We start from the raw sequence: 23829 nt of genomic DNA on the forward strand, positions 1-23829 counted from the left end.
TCCATTTTTGTCTCGCACTTCTATTATATGGTGTCAAACTCAGTTTTCTTCTGACACCATATAATAAAAATGTGATACAAACACACACATGTGTTGGCAAGAGCTGCTGCTTACTTCTTGCTCCAGTTGCAAAATGTGAGTTGAGGTAACAAAGGTTCATAGTCCTATTCTCTGAGTTTATTGGCTTGTGTTACGTTAGGTCAGTAGTTTTCAATGTTTTTAGACTCAGGCTACCACTTCATAATGTTTTGAATTTAGTGGCACCCCATTTCAAAAAAACAATTCAGTCATTTTTTGACTACAGAAAACTAATAGAGCAATTCAGGATTCAGAAAGACCACAATAGGTGGTTTTGACACTATGGATTCCTATTTGAAATCTCTGGGTTTGGCTTGTGAATCATGTGTAGGTGTTTGCATACCTAATAGTGCTAGTATTATGTGGCACCCTTGAAAGAATCTCACAGCAATGCAGGGTGCAAAGCATATGAGCCCTCTGACTGATTGTTAGAGCAAGAATCCCAGCTCTACTTAGTTTTTCTCTTCATAGGAGTCCTGCAATTCGGAGTTAAAAGCACTGTGTCCTCAGTATTCAAGTAAAAGGATTATGATATGGTATTGCACCCTGATGTGTAATGTCAAGCTAGAACACACTCAGGTCCAGTTTCTTATTTATACTAATGCTCATTTACATTGCTCTGCAGTATACAGAGCCATACAATGGATGTTACTTGGTATACTTCTTTAATGTTTTCATGCACTGCCAGGGAACCTCAATGCAAATAAAATGAGTCTTATGTGTTATGATCTAAAAATAGACCCAGACCCAACGTTAGAAGGTAAAACAAAAACAAGCAAACAAGCAGGCAAAAATGATAAACTGAACATATCATTTCCTACTCAGTCTAAACACCTTCTGGGAATTTCATGGTAGAAACACACATGGCAAGTTGTTATCATAGCATTACCCATGAGTAACTGAAAGCTGAAGGACCTATGGAACCTGCACATTGTTTAAACAGGGGGTTAGATTAGACTTTTGTAAAGCCATTTATCACCCTAACTTCTACAGGCTTGACTTCCTCCTGTGATAGAGTGATGAATAACTGGTGGCACACTCTGGAACATTTAAAAAGGGGGAAATGTCATACCATTTTCAGAACAAATCAGAAACTAATCCAGTTTCATTGGACAGTTTGGACAGGGCTGAATGAACAATTAAAGAGAGCATGCTTTTAATTTTAAATCTTACAACACTGCAGAAATCTTTTTGCAAAATGTAACCCTTGTTTACATGGTTGTAGAAGTGATTTTTCTAAGATGAGGTGCACATAAAGGTTGTTTATGGCAAGAGTGCATGCAAGCTAGGAGTATAACACCCAGCCCAGTCCAGATTTGTACTGTCTTTTTCTCTTGTATATAGTTTATATCTGAAATAAGTTTCTTGTTAAAGTTAAAGCACATACTTTATAAAAAGCTAAGAACCATTACCTGTTGCCTCCACCATTCCTTCTAGGATTACAACAATTTCTAGTTCCTCTTTGGGCAGCTGGGCTTTGGAAATCTCCCAGAAAGGACTCTGCTGGTTAATTTCATGACTGATGATCAGTGGTGAGACCAAAAAGAGACGATCATCCCCAGTGTAATAACCTACGTTGATATCTGTCTGGTTGAGTGGTATAAATTCCCCCTCCTTTGTCTGTTTAGATTTGATCAGTTTTGCCCGTATTGATGCCTCCACAATGTGTGAATTCCTAAGGTCTCCTACGCGGAACATCAGACATAGTTTCCCATCCCGCATGGAAATGACAGCATTGGTAGAAAAAACCAAGGTTTCTGCTCTCTTCTTGGGTTGAGATATTTTTACAAACATGCAACCAACCATAAAAGCATTGACAATAGAACCTAAAACAGACTGAACTAGTAGCAGAATAATTCCCTCAGGACATTGGTCTGTGATGACCCGGTAGCCATAGCCAATGGTGGTTTCTGTCTCGATTGAGAATAAAAAAGCTGAGACAAACCCATTGAGGTTACTGACACATGGGGTCCATGAAGTGTCCCCTATATGTTCCATATCTCCTCGGATATAAGCAATTAGCCACCAGATCATTCCAAAGAAAAGCCATGTCACAGTATAAACCATGACAAAAATAAACAGGTTGAACCTCCATTTGAGATCGACTAAGGTAGTGAAGATATCAGTCAGATAACGGTAAGTCTCTCTCACATTTCCATGGTGGACGTTACATTTCCCATCTTTCCTGACATACCGCTGGATTTTTCTCTTGGTACATTCTTTGTTTATATTTTTTGGCAGATCCTCTCTAGCTTGTTTGGGCAACTTTGGCTGGTGAATAGTCACAGGGCTCTCTATGTCCTGGTCCATTGAGTCTTCTTCCAGTACATTAGCTGCCATTAAAAAAAAGGAGGAATGTTAGTATCTATATGCATATAGATGACTAAGTAAACATACAATTCTTCCTGTATTAGTGGCATGAAATGAGAATTAATTAATTCAGCCTCATAATTCTTCCTGCATTTATCCGATGCTTAAGATAAAGGTGCCAAACTTGTTTAAATTACTTGATTATCAATTGGAAATACTTTCAAGGAAAGCCTTCCTTTCTCCCTCTACAGGCTTCCTATGTAGAACTTTAAGGGGCTGATCTGGTATACACCAATGATGTTTAAATTCTACAATAAATGTTCAAAAATGCTTCCCCCCCTTTACAATGTAATAAATGAGGTTGCTTTTGTGCCAAGAAAGATCTCTTGAGAGACAGTGCAGATAAAAATGAGGAAATAGATATGCTTGGGAGTTTCAGTAAGTGAGATGAGCACAGGAAATGAGCAATTGTTAAACTATTTTTTTTATTGATTCCATTGCTAAGGGGAAAACATTAAATATAAATTTAAGTAGTTTAAAAAGCAAACACTTTTTTTAGGGAGTCAATCCTGCTCTCATTGACTTCTACAGAAGGAAGATTGGGCCTTATACTAGTATCCTTCACTGGCAATTCAAACTGATTTGTATACAGTACAAATGTTCACTGTCCTGAGACCGTGCAGTCTGTGTCCTTTTTTTTTTTTTTTTTACTAATGTGGACATGCAGTAGTTGCAGGGCTTGGTATAATTTTAATTCACTTGGTTAAGCACCCAGAAATGTGGCAATTAATCTTGGCATATTGTCTCTTGTACTCAGGTGCTATTCTACTTGTCATGATATCATATGGATGCCTCCCAAATATTTATATATGGAAGTAATGTAATATTTTCACTCTTTCTCCTTTCCAGTTTTTTTGGGAAGAATAGCTTGATTAGCTTACAGAGTTTTGAGTTATGTCTGAGGTGCAAAGAACCTACCGAGGCAAAGCTAACTCAAATTAATCGGTTCTGTGTTTAGTTCAGAACACTGTGAGGTCTGTGATAATTCTTATCTCGTGTGAGAATGATGTAAAAGCAGCCCCTGTACAAGTTACGTTTTTCTCCTGCCAGTTGGCAGTGTTGTTCCATTGGGATATAGTGGCTATGGCCATGGAGGGAGAAGTGATCTCTCCAACAGCTGGGAGCAATAACATGTAAAGCTTTGAATATCAAAATAGACCTTAAGCTAGGGTTTCTATTCAGTAGGGAACCAGTGCATGTCCAAATGATTTAGCTGAATTGTTCTTAGCAACCAATGTTGCTAAGCAGACCATCTACTGAATTGTGTCATTTACAGCTTTTTGTGGTGCTTATGGCTTCATCTTGTAGGAGGGTGATCAGAGGCTTCTTTCAAAATCCAGGCAAAGTCAAAATATACACCAAAATCATATTACAAATACACGTGCCCTTTTGTCCTGTCCTTATCTTAGCCATGCCTTTGTATTATACAACAGCCCTTAATGTGACCTGAAGAAGAATGTCTTGCATTCAGATGCATGTCTAATTATATCCCAAGATTGCAGTTTGTCCAATAAAAAATTTAACCTAAGTAATTCTTGCCTCTCACATAATTCCTGGACCATTTTGGCTAATCATTCTAACACTACTTCAATGTAAAAAGGCACACGGGCTACCAATAACATGGAAACCCATTAGCAGTTTTGTGATTCAGTGCTATACAGTTCCATCCAGCATAATTTTTTCATTTTATTGATGTTTCTCAAAAGAGCAATGTTGTTCAAGCTAATGGAAGAGGCAGCCTTGCAATCGTATTCCGAACCAGTCAATTCTTGATGAACTTTTATTCCAGTTGGTGAAGGTGCTACGATTGCCTCTAATGCTGTATAATATACGATCAAGTAAATAGATACCTTAAAGGATATGAAATAACAATATGGGGTTGAATTAAACTAAAGCCTAAAGATTTGAAGTTAAAGTTTTGCAATTTCTGCTTAATTCAATACTGCAGCTAAAAGAATTTCAGTTCAATTGATTAATAAAAATCACTGGAGTAACAACCCCAGAAATACCCATGATTGGATTTTGAAGCTTCTGGCTTTGTAGCTTTTAATATAACGTATATTAGATTGGTAACAGTTTAATGTGGTTTATTATGTTTAAAGCACTGGAAATATTTTGCTTTACCTTGACATTTAGGCCTGGTGTATGCAAAGAGACACTGTGCGCATCTACACGAGATGCTACGTTGTTATAGCAATGCGCTACAACCATGTAGCATTGGTGGGCACAAAATCTGATGCCACAGATACATTGCCATAGCAACATGCTCCCTCCCTATAGCGTATTGCTAAGGCAATGTAGTGGCTAAAAGTAACTGTGCTAACATGGCAGAGTACAGGCTGTTAGTGTGCCATCATCTAGTACTTCCAAAAAGAAGTACTAAACGACAGCACAGTAACAATGGTACTATAAGGGCACATGTAGATGTGCCCACAATGTCAGCTTCCCCAGATACCTTTGGCAATGAACCTCATTTCTCATCTGGAAAAGAGACTGTAAGTGTGCTAAGTAAAACAGGGGGGACCAATGCACTACTTTCACTTGTGGCTTTAGAAGGAATTTGAAAGGACGTGAAAGTTTACAACAATTATGCACTAGATTCTCTTATCCACTTTGTAAAAGGGATGCTTTGTTTCAAAAGGGCTTATTAATAATAAAGTATTTTTACTTAGATAGTGTAGGTACTTTGAGGATCTCAAAATGTTTTATGTTAGTTAAGCCTTTCTGTGTGGTAGATGTCATAAATGATTTTTACATTGAGTGAACTGATGCACAAAGAAAGTGTAGGCCCACATTTTTCCAGTGAGTTTGTAGGAAGAACAAATAGCCCCTCTGTGCTCCCAGAGCACAGTGAGTGCTGACTGCTGTTGGGAATGGTCTTCTTGCCCATTGGCCTTAGGGTGAGGGAAAGTTCTTTCTCACCCCTGTGAGACTGCAGGAGCAATTCACAATGTGGCCCTTGGTACCAACACTTTGACAAAGCACTTCCAAATAGCTTTTTATAATTAGATAGATTAGGTAATAATTAGATTAGTTATAATTTTATAATTAGATAGATTAGTGGCATGGCATCTAGGGGGTATACTCAGGTGCATGTGCACCCTCTGAGTGTGGCAGTATACTCTGTGACAGTGTTGGCAGTGCCTGTGGGCGGTTACCACCTGCCACTGCCGACACTGCCAGCAGCATCTGTGGGCAGTCTGCGATTACCACTGGTTGCCACCAACACTGCCGGTGGTGTCTGCAGGTGGTTGCCAGTCACTGGTTGGTGCTTGTCATCCCCCTCTGCCACCAACAATGCTGTGGCTGCCTGCAGGAACTCCCCACTTAGCTCCACTGCCGCCTGCACGAGCTCACCATGCCACCAGCCTCAGGGGGTACCTGGCGTTCATGCCCAGTAGCATTTTAATCTGCACCTCTTTCCATAGACCACCTTGTCAACAAGGTTTTACAAAGACTAAGATCACACTGCAGCTGCTAGGTCATCTGCATTGTTTCTGTCACCAGTTTCCAGTGCTAACCATTATAAACTCTCAGGAAGGAGAAATTCAGGTCAATAATCTTTTTCTGGTGAATTGGGATGTCTTGTTACCCCTTTCAGCCATTTAGTAAATTGCATCCAAACACTCCAGGTATGTTTCCAGCTCTGATTCCTAATCAGATTATTAGCAATCTGACACTCTTTCGTCTGGATTCCAGTTTCAAAGTGAAATTTGGGAGCAGCAAATGTCTAAATACATGATGCATAGAATGCGCATCTTTGTGTTACCAGGAAGGTGTTGGAAGATCTTCTTGTGAGCACATGGCAGGATCTGTGCCATATCACAATGGCCAGTCAGCAGTCATTCAGTGATAGTGTGGTAGTTCCAAAACATTTTGTCTAATTATTAAGCTACACATCTTATGCTATTTATTTAATTTTATTCTCTGAACAGTTATATAATAACTGTCATGCTTCTAGTAATGCAGGAGCGAATGGCTGCTCTCTGACTTGGGAGCTATTTTTACCCTCAGTGATTTTCATCATGATAAAAAATATAAATAATTAACCCACGCATTGAATAAATATTTTGTACCGTGCATGGTTTAGGTGGTTTATAGGCCAGCCTATGTTAAATTGGTGTGAACAACAGTTACACAGGTAGAAACACTACTGTGTCTAGACTGAGTCTGGTTTTAAAAATGATACTTCAAAGTTAGTCCTTTAGAGAGTTGCATATGGCACAGAAGTGCCTGCAGGGCACTCATTTAACATTCTGTCCAATTATATGAATGCATAAACATAAACAAGTCTCTTTTGTGATTCAGTCATGTTTAATTATAGCTGTGCACAGTGATGCTAACTTGATGTTGCTTGTATTAAAAGATCTCAAAAAGGAATCATTTTGGGTCAGATTTTATTCTACCAGTTGGGTGCAAATTGGACTTCAGTGCCTACACCTGATTCTATTCCAAACTCCTTGAGTCCCTGAGAATTCATTAATGCATCTACTTTTGTAGCAACCACCCTCTTATTCTTTAGATCAGGGCTGTCCAACTCATAGCCCACAAGGCTAAGTGTAGACAGTCAAAAAGCCCAAGGTTGAATCAATTCAATCTTGCAGGTTAGTTCAAGCTGCATAGATTGAATCAATAAGTGAACAGACATTCACTTTTGATTCCGGACATATATACACATGCCTGCAGTGGCCCAGGCCAGGAGCCAGGGGCGCTAGAGTGCACTTCCTTGTTTGGTTAGAAGAGACAGCTTGGGCCAAGGCTAGCCCACCTACCCTGTAAGAAGGTAGGGGGTGGGCAGAGGTTGTGGGGAGGTGCAAAACATCCTGGGATGTTGGGGGGCTGAGTTAACTTGAATCTGGTGGGGATTCGGGACAGAAGTTTGATAAACCAATTTAACTTGAATCAGGTAAATGTGATGCTACATCCCTCCACGTTTATCTTAAACCAGTTTCAGCCATTTTGAAAGCAACTTATTGCACTGAACTTCTGTGGTGTTACAGATTTGAACCAGTGTCTGATCACTTATACTGGTTTATGTGTAATTTGTATGTCCCTAGCCGAAAGGGTTAATTTGTGGTCCCCAGGCTCCCAGCTTGCTGCTGCTCCCCTCACTGCTTCAGCTACAACAGCCACTGGAGCTCCAGGCTGACTCTCTTCTCCGGCTTCTGTTTCCTGCCTCCACACCGGGGCATAGGGCAGGGTGAGCTGGTGCAGTTTAAGTGCTTAACAGATGGAATTACAAAGGCGCCTGTATTCTCCTGGAGAACATAAATCTGATGTTATTGATGTACTACCTGCTGTATAGGAAGGCAGAAAAGATGCTTCTGCCATTAACTTCGTGGCTGCAAGTGAAAGAAATTAATACAAAACTGAAGTGCTGTTGGTATGAGTTATTTTCATTGCTGTAATGCCTGTATAAGTACTAAACAAAAAGAGAATCCTAAAGAGCTTGCATCTTTTAAATAAAATGCTTGTCCTTTTTGACTGTACATTATATTAGAGTTTTCTAATAAGAACAGCATATAAAATATTTAGGTGGTCTTACTTAGGAATATTATGAATTATTAGTCTTACCATTTGCAGCAGAGCTGTGCTATAAAGGAATCCAAGTTAATATTCCATAGTGAATAATTTATTAGATTAATTTAGCCTCTTCATAGATTTGTGGATTATTTATGTATTATTTACTATCTTCCCAAATTTATTAGTAATTCAAACCCCTTCACTTAATTCCAAGAATATTTTTTTTCCTAGATTCTTTTCAAGCAGTCATTACAGGTATTTAAAATCCAAGTCGCATTAATTAGTTTAGATTATAGTTTGACTTGGTTTACTTGGTAGTCTTTATCCTTCCTGATTGGGCAGTGTGGAAATATTTGCGATTTGTTTTAACTTTGCTGTCTCTGCAATCGTTCCTTCCAGTAAAGTTGTTTCAAAGAGTATTTCTGGAACAGAAAGCTAATGCCAGCATAGCTGAAGCAGAATCAGTTTTTGATAGGTAAGTAACTCAGGGTGCGAGGAGGAGCAGGTGGGATCAGGGTGCACTGCAGGTCTGTGGGGGGCAGGGGAGGTGGCAAGTCCGGGGAGGGTTTCACAGGTCTGGAAAGGGGGAGAGAGGGAAGGTAGGTGGGTCTGTGGGGAGAGGGTTGTGGGTTCAGGCTGGCAGTCAGAGGGCTAAAAATAGCCAAGTCAAGGTTGTAGGGGATGAGAATAGTGCAGTCCTGGGACTAGGGCAAGGGGCTGGGCTTTCCCAGCTCCGGGGCTGCATTGCAAATGCATACAGGAATTTGCAAGATCGAGATCAGGTTAACCTTTTCATAGATTGGGTTAACCCGATCTTTGATCTAAGTTAGTTCATCTGAGAAAGTGCACTAACTAAGATTGGGCACACCATGTTGTAGGTGGTTTAAGCCCTCTGCACACCTTTACAATCAGGCATTTAGATCAACATAATCTAAATGTAATGCTTTCACACGTCCTAAATAAATAAATAAGAAGTGTTATACATTAATATTAATTAAACATTTGGAAAATTCAATCCTGCTCCCATTAAAGTGAATGCGAAAACGTCCACTAATTTCAATAATACTAGAGCGGATCTAAAAGCAGCTTACAGAGGAAAAAATGGATTTAATGATGCTTACTTGCTACAGTAATAAATTGGCTATATAAAAGCTATATACCAAAATCTTGCATATATGCCTGACTTTGTATATAGTACCCACTCTTCTGTTTAAGAATTACCTGGCCTCACAGAGAGCAATAAAAATCTAGTTCATCAAGCAAGTGATTCTCTCCCTATTCTGAAAATATCTGCCAGTGTATGCTCAGCAAAGCCACGTTTTTAGAGTACTGAAACAGTGCCTTAAGCAAGCAATGGAGATCTGGCAAGACATTTCAAAATCCCTCTGTCAACCCTCATCAAGAACAATGAAAACACTTTGTCTGACTTGCTATCCAATCTGGATCACAAGCAGAAAAGGAATGTCAGGGACTCAGAACTGGAGGAAGGAGCTGGGCATAGCAGAGGCAGTTGCTTATGGCATGCATCTGAGCAGTCCCCTCCAGATTTAGAGGACAACAGTCTTACAGCAGCAATAGGGAAGAGAAAGATCATCTAAGACTTGCTGAGCTGGATTTCTGGAAATCCAGAAATACCATGTGCTTTAACAAATTCATACAGAAAAGATGTAAGAGATCATTTAATAATTAGTATAATTTGAAACAAATTCCAGCAGCATGCCATAATTTATGTCACATCATTGACCAACTTTGGTTATAATGAGTATGCAGAGGGGGATTAGATATCATCCTGCCCAAATACCAAATAGGAATTAAAGATGAATTAGAGATGGAGTCAGAGCCATAACATGTGAGCCCAAAAGTTTGGAGGTTGTCTGAGGTTTGACTTCAGCTCAGTATGGAAACAAAGACCTGCTAAAAATTGAACCTTGAATCCTGTATCAGATTCTGAAACTCCCTTCCTATGTACACATCAGGTTTGTGTGCTTGGAACCATGATGCTGATTCAGAACCATCCCACATCCATATATTCAGTACGGAAAGTAGGGCTTCAGAATTTGTGTAAGTTGCGAACAGGATTAAGGAACTATCCGATATCTTTGACCAACTCAAATAGCTGGAAAAATTCTTTTTAGCAAGCTTTCAGATATAGATACCTTTTGTGAGGTTGAACAAGTGTCTGCAGTTAGTCTGTGCTGTTCCTGGATGGAGTAGTAAAGCAGCCAGAGACCAGTACGTATACAAGAAAGCCAGTCAGTGAAAATATAAATTGTACAATTTACATTTTTATTGACTGGCCTTCTCACATGCAAACTGCGCTCTGGTTTCAGCACTTATACATTGTGTTTGTATTTTTCATTATTTATTAGACGCAGGATGTGTTGCAAAATGCCTGCAAAATGGGGCAACTATTTGCATTATCTCTGGAGAAAACTCAAAAAGCTCTGTTCAGGTAGATGTCCCCTCACTGTCCCCCTGTCTGTAAAAACTAACTCTAATACCTGAAGGCTAAATGTCTTAGGGGATGCATGACTTGATTCAGAGAGGGAGTTAATTATTTGAAGTGAAGTGCTGAATTGATGACCTGATCAGGATGGCTTTTGGTGGAACCCCTACCCCCAAAAGGCCCAAGGGACCTCACTTGGGGATCCCAAGGGCAGCCTCCTGTTTCTAAATATCTACGTCAAGGTTTTGCAGGCAAGGAAAAGGGGAGAAGTGCTTAAGGGACTGAAGACATAACAGGAGTAGGGTCACCACCAGGGGGGGCCTCACAGCCACCACTGGGGTCCTTGCCTTTTATGTCCTATGACCAGCCAAGGTAATGACATAAGGCTGGGCGGGCTTGGGCAAACTCTGGGTTTTCTATTTGTTTCCCTTTAATGTTTGCCACAGCTGGACGATTGGAACAACTTGTTATTTACTGATTAGAGCTGGGAGGGGAATCAGAGCTGTCAACCAGTGAACATTTTTGAGATACTGAAACATTTTCTTGCCCGAGCTTGGAGTAAAAAAATTAAAATATTGAAAGTTTTCTTAATTTGGAAATCTCCCCCAAAGTCAGTTTGGCTCAGTCCAAACATTAGTTTTGATTAATTCTGAAACATTTGATTTTGAATGGGGAAACTCTATAGTTAGGTTAAATTTTAAAATGAGAAAAATATTTCAAACAGAAAAATGAGTTATTTTGGTGCTAATAATTCTGACCACACATTTGAAACTTGTGGTCTGTAAATATTTTGTCCTATTATGTGTTTTGGTAAAGATCTTTGTGAGGAAAAAAATCTGCCTAAGTTACATACAGACAGTTGAACAGAATTTGTAATGAATATTTGTGAATAACTTTTTCATGTATTTGCCCAATTCTTGCTGCCATTTTCTGAAATAAGCGGTAGCAGTTAGTATCTATATATAAGACACCATTGACTTATCCTGGTATCTTGAAAGTTATTTGAAGGAAGAGGGCTGTTTGTAGAGCAGGCATTTCCCTGTGTGCCATATAAGTTGCTGCTGGTATTTCTACAGTAGGGGTGACAAATCTGCAGCATTGGCAACCTCTGTGTTGTGGCACATAGCACATCAGGGAAGGGACAAGCAATATAGCAGAGGATAGGACAGGAAGCAGAAAGCAAAGCAGAAGATTGAGTAGGGAGCATGCATCAAGAAGCAGAAGGCAGAGAAGCAGATTGGAAAGGGAGTACAGGGAAGGAAGCAGAAAACAGCAGCAGATCAGTCAGTGGAAGAAGTTTTTCCAACTATCTGAATTGGTCTAATACAGGGGCCGGCAATTATTTTGGGTGGAGGGCCACTTACCCAGTTCTGGCAGGCTGTCGAGAGCCGCATGGGTAGCCCCGCCCCTTGACAGGTGCCCTGCCCCCTGGTCATCATCTTGGGACCAATATCCCAATGTCCCAGGGCCAGCACTGGTGGGACCCAAAGTGGGGCACAGGTTGGCAGGGGTCTGTGCAGCTGGGCTGGGCTGCACCAGCAGGGAGAGAGGGAGCTGGCCTGGCTCCATAGAGCCCCTGTTGGCTGGGACCCTGCACTTCTGCCACCCTGCTCTGGGACACCGGTGTGGGTCCCATGTTCCCACTGGCTCCCATGCCCACTTACACCCAGTTCCCCTCAGCCCTGTGGTACAGGCAGGGGGCAGTGCACAGCCCTGACCCCCTGCTCAATGGCAGGGAAGAAGCTGGTGCTGAGTGTGGGAAAAGCAGCCCCTTGCATGCCCTGTGGCCAGTGCTCCCTGCTGCAGGCACTCGCAGCCCATGCAGGGCTGTCTGGAGCATGCACATGCAGCCCCATGCGGGCTGCAAGTGGCTACAGTGCGGGGTACTGGTCATAGGGTGAGCAAGGGGCTGCTTTTCCACCACACCCAGCACCAGCTTGTAACCCGGCCCTGCTGCCAGCCTGGGCTCCACGCCGGTTCTGGGCTAACCCATCGGCTGCAGCAGCTGCAGCCCCCCCACTTGCTGCGCCAGGCAGCATTGGTTGCTGCTGCCTGCCCGGAGCTCATGCACTGGGCAGCCCAGAGGTGGTGGTGGCAAATGCTGTCCGGCATGGCAAGCAGGGGGGCCACAGCTGCTGTCGCCATCACAGCCCCAACGAGCGAGCCTGGAGCTGGCGTGGGGCCCAGGCTGCCAGTGGGGACAGTTTACAAGGTGGTGCTGAGCACAGCAGGGGGAAATTGGTCCCTCCCCACCCTGTGCCTGGCGCCCTGTACTGCAGTCACTCGCAGCCCGCGGGCGGTGGCCACAGGGTGGGAGAGGGGTCGCGTTCCTCTGTGCTGGGAAGGAGCCCGGGGAAAAGCTAAGCATGGGGAAAAGCAGCCCCTCCCCCACCCCATGCCCAGAACTCCCTGCTGCAGCTGCTCACAGCCCATGTGGGACTATCTGGAGCAGGCACAGGGTCCTCCCCTGCCCAGGGTCCTCCGCTGCATTTCCCCACCCCCTTTCCCCTTACTTGCAGTTCCCTGCAGTGCAGCCACATGCTCCCTGGCCAGAAGCCCCTACTGGGGCTTCTGGGAGGGCTGGGCAGGCCCTGCTGTTGTGGGAGCCTGCTAGGCTTCCCCTGGGTCCTACTGCCCTTGGCTCCGGTCATTTTTGATAGGAACCAAGGGCAGATGAATATTAATTTTCTAAATTTTTCAGGGGCCCCATGGACCAGATAGACTGGCCTTGCAGGCTGGATCCAGCCCGTGGGCCATATTTCACCGACCCCAGTCTAAAAAAAAGATATCAGATTTACCCAAAGAACCTTGTGTGCCTATGTCCTTAGGCCAGTATGGCTACACCCTACACCCCAGGAGATAGGAGAGGCATTTGGGGAGGTTTGGGGCTAATTTGTGGGATGCATATTAAAAACAGGTTGTCCCTCCACTGTTCTTAAGGAAGCGGTGTTTGTCAGGGTTGGAGAGTACTGCTGTCAGGTTCTGAAAGGTGACCTGTAAATGAGAGCTTCCACACTTTCACATTTCAAACTAACTCATGGAACTGTTGCAGGAATTATTTGAATGTTTGCCCATATGCCAGTGGTAAAAACTATAACTGTCCTTGCTTCTGAGAGGTAGTTTATGCTGCAGTGAAAGGTGCGACTGCTGCATTAAATTATCTGGCTGCGGCTTTGATAGGAGTACAACCCTGGTGGCATGTAGCTCAGCTCAGGCTACTCACCAGAATATTCATCCAGCTTTTCTGGTAGGTTTTGCAGCCTACACGTTGTTGCCACAGCCACACTGCTGTCAGTACCTGAGCTAGTTCAGGTATGTCTACACACGCTGCAGTCACGCCTCGGCTGCTGCGTGGGTGTACTGTGCTTTACTTTGATCAACAAGCTGTATGTATGAGGCATAGAAATACTGAAGAAGAATATTCACTGTACAAAGAAATAGGCAGGTTCAATCAGCATGCTGTACCAATACTTTGAGGTCAATATTTTGCACAATGGAATATACCTGCCGGTTAGGGACAAGAATTTCTATCACTTTTCCAATAGAGATGAATCAGGGAAGCAGATCTCTGCACTTTCCAGGTTTTGGATAGTGAGTCTGGAATGTTTTTGAGAATATTTAGCTTTCTTCTGAAAAGTTCGTCTATGCAAAGTGAACTTATCCTCCACCATTTTCACCTTTACCTGGTGCTGGAGAAGTCACCATACTACTCTGTATTGTACGCTAGGGGCACATGAGAAGAAGATGCTGTAGAAATGCAATGAGTATACAGACAGGAGGCTTTCTGTGCCTACTCTCCTTCTGCATAAACTTTACAGTGCTGGTATTCAGTCATGGGCTTAGTACAGCATATACCATATAATGAAGCAGACCATAGCAAAGACTTTTGGGTCCAAACTCTCAATTTTTAAACTCTCTGGCATGATTTTTCAAGGAGCAAAGATGGCAAAGAATGAATCGTATCATGACTCTGATGAAAGTGACTTTTAAGTAAAGCTGGACATTTTCCCAGTAGTTTTATTTTAATTTGTAAATTTGTTACCTTTTTTGGCCAGCAGTCTCTTAAATTGCTACTCTTGGAGTATGAGTATGATCATGCTTCTGAACTAAGGCACCAGGGAGCACCACCCTGAGCCAAGCTGCTGTTAGATAGAGTGTATCTGCTCAAGTGCTTATTGATGGTTGAGTAGCACTACATTAGGGTAGTTATTGGTAGGTAGACAATCCAGCATGGATCCACCGTGTCTCAGCATGGTGTTGTCTGGTGTCATAATTTAATGGTATAGATGTGCCACTTGAGAGTGCCTTCCCTGAGGAGGTAACAGTCTTTTTGCATGATGCAAAAAGCTACTATAGGACAGGCCATGATCATAACATATGTACCACTGTAACTTATGCTGGGGTAACTTTACCTCTGACTTTTCCAAGGGTGATTCTACTTGGAGTCGGGTAAATTACATTAGTGTTAACTATATGTTGTATTTCTCTTCCTTTGCACTGGCATGAAGGTTGTTTATAACAGCATAAACCTATTGTATATCACTACATAGAACAGTCAAGACAGAAGGGGAGGAGAAAAGAATGCAACATATAGACAGAACAACCAAGGTGGTATGTGTGTAAATACATGTCATCTTGCACTTTTAAACATTTTATTTCTTGAGTGAAAGGGCTTTTTCATGTTTTCAGGTCTGTAACGGAGGATCAGCTGTAAGCACCTGGCTGTATGTGTACCTGAGCCTCTAAGAGAGAGTGGGCAGCAGCTCTTTAAATCTGATGGAAATTCTCTGGTTTTCTAACAGTAGAAAAAAAGGCTTAAACCCAAAAATCCCTACATTCATTTCGCTGGGCAGCCTGGCAAAGAAAAAATGCAATTGCACCATATTTCTGTGAAAGAGTAATAGCATCTTGTTTAACACTTTTCCTGACATTGAAATTATCAAACTCTTGCCTCAGATCATTACAGCACAAATAGCAATGGATCTTGGGGGGTGGCTGTGATATTTTTCACTCTTTTTTTCCCTTCTTTCTCACACCTAGAGCAGCTGCTCCTATAAACCCATTTTTCTTTTTCATCTTTCCCTTTCTCCTATTCTGTCTAAATTGTAAAAATCGTATTTGTTGTTGAGGCTATAGCAACTCCCTTTAGGCTAAATAATTAGGCCATCAGTAACTCCACTTCATTTCCTTTCCTTTCCTTTCCTAGAAAGCAACTCTTAAACATACAGACCTTGTTCCCCACTCTCTTAACCTCCCATTACAATTTACAGGCTTCAGAGAAACAGAGCTGAAAAAATGAGTCTTGGAATGACATGAAAACGAGTTCCTTTGCAAAGCTTTAAGCATTTCATCATTTCAGCTGGGTTGTTGGTTTTTTTTTTTTGATTGTGGTATTTTGGTATCCTGATACCAGTAAGCACAGAAATACAGAATATTAAAAAAATATTTAGCCCTTTCATGGAATTTTCCATTATCAAAGGGTCTTCCAAATGTTAACTTGTTATTCCCCACAATGTCCTGAACTGTAATCAGATAAATGATACTAAAATATCTTCCAGCTAAAAGCGGGGCGTACACCCAATGGAAGGGAGGGGCCATCACCAGGGAGGACTATACTGCTGTTGCTTGGGGATGCAGGGGGCCAGTCAGGAAGGCCAAGGCGGAGATGGAACTGGGACTAGCTTCCTGGATCAAGGACAACAAGAAGTCCTTTTTTAAATTCATCGGAGGCAAAAAGAAGGTACCGGGTAACATGGGGCCCCTGCAAGACATGCTAGGAAATTTGGTTGTCACACCAGATGACAAAGCTAATCTATTTAATGACTTCTTTGCCTCCATTTTCCTGAGCAGGGACCAGGTCAGCCCCCACACCAGGCCCCCGGGAAGGCACACCCAGGCCAAGGGTCAGTGAGAATCTAGTCAGGGAATTTCTGGAGGGACTGGATGTATTCAAATCAGCTGGTCCACTTGATCTCCACCCCAGAGTAATGAGGGAATTAGCTGCGGTCATTGCGGGACCCCTGGCACAGCTTTACGAGCACTTGTGGTGCCCTGGTGCAGTGCCAGAGGACTGGAAGAGGGCCAATATGGTTCCCATCTTCAAAACAGGAAGGAAGGAGGACCCGGGAAACTATAGGCCAGTTAGTCTTACCTCGACCCTGGGTAAGCTTTTTGAGAGAATTATCCTGGCACGTGTCCACGAGGGCCCAGCAGGGGAGATCATGCTTAGGGGCAACCAACGCGGGTTCATTAGAGGCAGGTCCTGTCAGACCAACCTGGTGGCCTTTTATAACCAAGTCACCAAATCCATAGATGCAGGGGTAGCAGTGGACATAGTCTTTCTGGACTTTCAGAAGGCCTTCGACACTGTCTCTCACCCCGTTCTCATTAAAAAACTGGGGGACTGTGGTGTCGACACATACACAGTCAATTGGGTCGCCAACTGGCTGGTGGGCCGCACCCAGAGAGTGGTAGTAGATGGGTCATTTTTGACCTGGAGGGATGTGGGCAGTGGGGTCCCCCAGGGCTCGGTCCTCAGGCCCACACTGTTCAACATCTTCATCGATGAGGGGGCTGAGGGGGGATCTAGTGGCCTGTTACAAACTAGTCAGAGGGGTGCAGCAGGCAATGGGGGAGTCCCTGTTCCCCCGAGCACTGCCAGGAGTGACTAGAAATAACAGTCATAAGCTGGCAGAGGGTAAATTCAGATTAGACATCAGGAGGCGCTACTTTACTGTCAGGTTGTCTAGGATCTGGAACCAACTTCCAAGCAAATTGGTACTGGCTCCTACCCTGGGGGTCTTTAAGACAAGGCTAGATGATCACCTTGCTGGGGTTGTTTGATCCCAGTACTCTTTCCTGCCATGGCAGGGGGTCAGACTTGATGATCTGCTCAGGTCCCTTCTGACCCTACTAACTATGAAACTGTGACTATTGTCTGCATTTTGCAGATCAGGAAATAGAGGCAGGAAGCAAGAGCCTTTTTCTAGACTGTATTGCATGTTCTCAGTGGGTGCGTCTACACATACATTTGGTCTGGTATCAGTTTACTCATGAGTAAACTTCTGTGGATTAAGCACTTCCAGGCAGGCATCTAAATATGCAGGGACTAGGCAGCAGATTTTCTGCTCTTAGCACCAAATTTCCTGCAGCCCTGCTGTACTGTGGGGAGCTCTTGGCTCCGGCTGCCAGTGGCCAGCAGCCAGCAGCCATCTACAAAATGCAGTCTTGCTTGCTGCTCTCTGGCCAGCCACTCCTCTCACCAGGAGCAACATGCCCAGCATGGGGCAGCACATGGCAGCTCTCTCCTTGCTTACTCTGCCTCCCCATGGTATGGCTGCTCCAACACCTGCCCTTAGCAGTGACAACCAGTGCCCCAGGCTTCTGCTGGCTGCTGCACTGGGTCTGCTGGGGCTCACCACGCTGACTGCCTCCTGGCCCACGGCCATCTGGGACCTGCTGGGTCCGCTATGCACAGTGACTGCCTGCCTGGCTGCAGCATTCTGCCCCAGGGCCGCTGTTGTACAGCTGCTGCTGGCAGGAATGCCAATGATGGATTGCTGGATGCCACTGCCTCCAGCCCCACCAGGCCAGCCAGGACTGGTGGCTGCACAGAGTCCAGCTCACCTGGGATGATAAGAAGTGGCTGGAGGCCTTCTGCATGACCCAGGCCAACTTCTGGGACCTCCTTGAGCAACTCTGGCCTCACCAGGAGCAGCAGGACATTGCCATGCAGTCACCCCTCCCTACAGATACCCAGCTGGCTCTCACCCTGCTCAAGCTGGCCATGCCTGCCAGCCTCCTCTATATAGGTCATCTCTTTGGGGTGAGCAAGACCACCACTGGGGAGGCCACCCTGGAAGTGTGCAGTGCCCTCCAGGATGTGCTAGGGCCCAATGTGCTCTGTGTGCACCAATCCCTGGCAGTGGTGGTGGGGTTCCATGCCCTGGACTTCCCTGGAGGGGACCCACATCCCTGTCACCTGCCCTCCCCACAGAGACCACCTGTATTATAGCTTCAGGGGATTTCACTCTGTGGTGCTCCATGCCATCATTGACCCACCATGGTGCCTTCCCACACGTGAGTGCTGGCTGGGTGGGGAGTGCCCATGATACCCACATGTTCTGAAACTGTCCTGTGGGACCTGGTGGAGAGTGGGCGCTTTGCACTGGGGGTGCCAGACCTGCACCTGGGTGCCATTGTGGTCCCACCCCTCCTTATCAGGTCCCCCACCTACCCACTCCTGCCCTGGCTCATGTAGCCTTACACTGGTCACCTGGACCCCTGATAGGCCCATTTTAATTGCTGTGTGGGCCAAACTCATGCCCTGGTGGACTGTGCCTTTGGCCGTCTCAAGGGATGGTGGTGTTCCCTCACTGCCTACCTTGAGTCCACCAAGGACAAGCTCTCTGGATCATTGTCACAGCCTGCATGCTGCATAACATCTGTGAGGCTTTGGGGGAGGTCTTTCATGAGACCTGGGCAGAGGAGGCACACAGGATGCCTGTCAGTGGAAGTGCCACCTGTGGCAGCAGCGACAGCAGCAGGCTGCCCGTACTGAAGCCTTGGGCAATTCACACACCCACTGGTGGGGGCCAGGGCACTGGGTGTGGGAGGCCTTAGAGGAGGACACCTCCTCCTGCACTCTCCATTGTAGCTTGCCTGGACCACTGTCCATGGGCTACCCCCCCACCCTAGGCCTACCCCCCAGCACCATGATTACTGCAGACATGTCTAACAAGAACAAGTTTTTATTCCCCTCACATCAAACATAGCCCTCTCCCTTCCCCCGCCAAAGAGCCTCCCTCTGCACGCTCTCCCCAACAAACAGAGCCCCTCCACCTCCATTGATGCAATGGTCCACTGGGCACCCAAGGGGCCCTCCTCTGGTGATGTGTCATAGGGGGGGCCAGGCTGGGGCAGGGACTTGGGCAGGCCACCCATGCTGCTGTAGCACCCATGACTGTGGCTTGGGTACCAGGGTGCCAGTAAGGTTTGTCAGTTGCTGCACAAAGGGCATGGACTTGTGGGCATTTCCAAACCAATGACTGCTGTAGGTCATGATGACCCACTGTGCCCTCAAGACCTTGACCTTATGCTGCATTGCTGTGCCCACAGCACCTTAAAGATGTGGGCATTGGAGTGCCCATCCTGATTGAATTGGAGCTGCAGCTCTGCCTTGAGGTCACCAGTCTCTTCGTTGGCCCAGTTGGGGCCCTGAATGGTGGGCATGCATGTGGGTACTGGTCTGGGTGAGGAGGATGCCATCAGGGATCTCATGCTGGCTCTCTGGCCCCCACATGGCCCTGTGCTACTGGGCCTGGACAGCTGCCTGCAGTACCCAGCTCAGGGGCACAATATGGGACTGGCAGCTGCATGGCAGAGGCAATGCCCCACAGCACCTACAGGCTCCGGGGCTGTTGGGGGTGCACTGTGGGCAGGTGGTACTGGCTCTTCTGGCCAGAAGCTGCCTGCAGGTGGGCCTGGGGGCTGACAGGCCTGGCAGGAGGCTGCAGCATCCTGCAGCACCCTGTGGGCCTGGCAGTCACGATGGGATGCAGGCAGGCTGGTGAGGCTAACCTGAATAACACAGGGTACTGGCTCAGGCTCCCTTCATGTGTGCCCTAGGGCTCAAAATGCCTGCAGGCTTTTAAAGCCTGAGGCAGGAGCTGGCATAGAGGCAACCCAGTCCTGGGGCAGGAGAGGCTCCCAGCCTGGAGCCCTGGGGCTAGTCTCCGACTGGCCCCCTAGTGGCAGGGCTGACCCAGGAGCAAACTTGCTCCTGGGTCACGTCTACACATGCGTATCTGTGCCAGTAACTAATTGCATGTAAATTTGCTACTTGCATTTGCAGATAGCAAATTTACATGCGATTAGGCTACTCTGCAGCTGCGTGTCTCATGTAGACACGCCTAGTTTCTGGCATCAGGGTGCTCAAGGCAACACTGGATCTGGTTCTAAAGCTTTCATGCCCTGAAGTCACTACGATGGAAGGGTACTCATATCCTTTTTTCAGGACCTGAGAGATCCATCCAGATTAGAGGTCAGGGCCTTGTCTAATCAAGAAATTTGCAGTGATTCAGCTCAAATTGTGATTTTAAGAAGTTTGAGCTAAATCAGGGCAAAGAGGTATGTGAACACTTATGTTTTGATTTAATCCGGACTGTTTTGGCTTAATTTTAGTTGAGTAGGAATCAAAATAAGATGTGCTTACTGAAATAAGTGCCTCCACAGAAGTTTTGCATTGTTTAACTAAATCTACTTAAAAATAATTTTAAATCAGTAAAGTTTTTCATGTAGCAAAGACCTACCATGACAGATACCACAAACTTCTACGTAATAAAGCAATAATACCTTTGTATTCGAACAAACTTTTGTGGAATCTCTAAAATGGTGTTCAGGGTGTTGGTTAATTTGACTTAATTGGCAATGGAGCTACTTGAGTTAAAACAGGGCTCCAAACTCTTGTCTAGACAAGGGACACACAATTGGTATTTGGCAATTAATGTCAGCCAACAGTCTCTGAAGGGGAAGGGTTTTGAAGCTGCCAAAATATTTCTTTTCAACATTGTAAGAATAAAACGTTTCATTTTGGAAATGCTGAAATGTTTTGACATTTTTCAAAATGAAACTTCTCAACTTTTTTGTTTTAGGTGACATTATATGTTAAAACTTGATTTAAATAATAAGAAAGTCTTTAGAAAGCAAAAATAATTTTTTGTTTTGTTTCATTGAGAAATTCTAAACATTTCTCTTTTGGTTTTATCTGTACTGATTTTTTTGCCTGTTTTTTTTTTTTTTCAGTTTGGCTACCAAACAAAAATCCATTATTTGCCTAGCTCTGCTCCTATGTTCAAATCACAAGCCTATAGTTTTCCTTTAAAACAAGAAAAAAATTCCATGAAGAGAGAATTCAGCTTTCCTGAATGCACAAAAGACCTGGTGGTAATGGGTTCTTTTTAAAATTGTTTATTGTTTCTTAAATGCAACATGGAAATCAGAAATATATATATATATATCAACTACAGATATCGACCTGAACTACACGTCTGTCATAATAAATAGTCAAGGAATTGTAATGTCACTTGATTCTGGATGGCTGAATTTCAAGCTTAATATAACAATGAAATACTACTATGGATCTGAAATTTTCCCTCCATTTATGGGTGCTATTAGAATATGATGAATGGATGTTATGTTTTTAAATAATCAATATTTCAGATGGAACATTAGCCTTCAGCTAAGGTAGTCCATACATCTTTACTGCATCTAGCAAAGCACAGCCTGAGCACAAATAATTCACAGTTTTCATATCCTTTGTGAGAAAAGTGTGGTTCTACTTTATTTAACATAATCCTTTGACTTTTGCAGGGAGTAGTTTTATGTCATATCTGTATTATATTTCAAGGATTTGCTTATAGACATCAGAAATAAAGGTTGCCCTTATAAAGACACTAGATAAATCCGTACTAGGAGATAAAATATGAATACTATCTCTTTTGTAGCTGGAAACATGCAGTGAAGCCCACTTAATAAAGGAACTGACCTGTTAAAAAGATTTCTTGCAGTAAACAAGAATGTAAAGCCCACTGAAGTGAGCTTCCAGTATATTTCTCACAAAAATATACTTTCTGTGCACCCAAAAGCAAATTAAATAAAAACTGGAGATGATAAACATATAGCTTGGCCACATGAAATTAATTCTCAGTGCACAAAACAATATAGGTATAGAAGAGTATGAAGCATATTAATGCAGGTTAAGTTTTGTGCTTAATAAATTTATGCTGTTTCTTTATAGAAATGAATTCAAAGCCCATTAGAGAGGCTGAGGTGGGTGACAGGGGAGTCCTTCTTCATGAGTGACACACATGTTCAGTTCCTGATCTTGGTCTCTAACTACCCAGGGCAGCAGGAGATAAGATAGCTCTGGAAGTAGCCACTGCTCAGTAGGAACCTACTTGACTGATTTAAAGAAACATGACTGATGGCCCCTCTAGTTTTTCTTAACTGGTGTATGGAGCTCCAGAAACAATTTTCAGAGCACAGTACATAGTGACAGCAATAAATGTGGATTGATTTTTAGTATGATGACGAAAACTTAGATGGCTCTCTCTCAGATAGAACTAGCTTCAGGACAAATTCTGGATGTGCTTAGATGGCAGGAGCAGGGAGATGTGTTAGGAAACAGGTTAAGAGCCCATGGGGAATACAGGGAGTAGGTAGCAGACATGAATGGGGTACATCTTCAGGAGAATGTGGGGGGAAACAGAGGGAGAGAGGAAGGGAGGCAGGAGGCAGCTAAAGTAAGTGTTGAGGAGAGAGCTTTTTATTTTAATAAGGATTGAGAAAAGATAAGTGTCTTGTTTTCAGATTTAATAAGATTTGTATGTTGGAAGGGATGGTCCTGTGGTGTACCCTGTCTCCCTTTTCCCTTAACTTTCAGGGTAAAAGTACTCCATCATGCCTGAGCTAAATCTCTACAGGCAGTCAGCTCTTTGAAGGACTTGGATGTTTCTCTAAAGCAGGGGCTTTCAACCTTTTTGAATGATTGTACCGCCCCCCTCCCCCCCCGGTGGCCAGACATGGAGCTGTGTACCGCCAGCCGCTGAGTGGGGGGGGAGTCAGGGATCGAGCATGCAGCCAGACACTGAGGGGTGGGGGGTGGCTGGTTGCAGAGTGGCGGCAGCTACCACGTGCGAGCTTCCCTAGTCCCCCACATCTGGCTGGGTGGGTGGGTGGTGCCTGTGCGATAGTGCAGGATAGTGCGTGGCAGTGCTCTGTCCCTGCCCACCTGTGCGTCGCCCCTAGGGCCTTCTCATGTACCCCCAGGAGAATGTGTACCCCTGGTTGACAACCCCTGCTCTAAAGCAACAGAAGGCAATGTTTTCTCACCAACATGTAAAGCTGTTCCTTTTCTTTTTTGATATTACTGACATCCTCACTGTGATCTCCAGAAACAGAATTGGGCCCAGAAGAGGTGGGTGCAGGGTCAGGAGAGTGACTATTTCTACTCTTTATTATTTAGGAGACTTATAGTGACAATGTAGTACCTTGATTTATAAGATAAGCTGAAATCAAAGGGAAGACAACTGGGTTGTAATCTACCCACTGTGAATATCATTAATGAATGTAATCACCACCTATGGCCTTCAACTGTATCTAGGTTATTAAGGATATTTAATAACAGGATAAATTGAAAGGGGCAGTAAGAAGAACTTTGTGAGCTAGAGGAGGACAAAGATAAACAAGGCAACATGTAATGTATTGGATCAGGGTGACTTTTGTAGTGGTTTGTAACACAAAAAGAGTTATGATGGGTTCTTTTTGGACTGTGAAGGAACATTCTCATCTGGTTTCACTGTGTATGGATGATTTTTCAGTGTATTGCCTGCACCATAAAAAATTGTTTCAGA

The 23829-nt window shown here is 44.2% G+C and overlaps 1 protein-coding gene across 2 annotated transcripts in view; it reads right to left on the minus strand.

Moving 5' to 3' along the window:
- The window catches only part of KCNJ6 (potassium inwardly rectifying channel subfamily J member 6), a 217182-nt gene that overhangs the window by 56264 nt on the left and 137089 nt on the right, over positions 1-23829 (minus strand). For both annotated transcript variants that reach the window (XM_090031632.1, XM_090031633.1), the window contains one exon: positions 1491-2411. In XM_090031632.1, the coding sequence (XP_089887758.1) occupies positions 1491-2411 (921 nt within the window). The remainder of the gene's footprint in view (positions 1-1490; positions 2412-23829) is intronic.

Source organism: Crocodylus siamensis, chromosome 1 (assembly GCF_052110815.1).
Source record: "Crocodylus siamensis isolate JL-2025a chromosome 1, ASM5211081v1, whole genome shotgun sequence".
In the NCBI taxonomy this organism is placed as follows: Eukaryota; Metazoa; Chordata; order Crocodylia; family Crocodylidae; genus Crocodylus; species Crocodylus siamensis.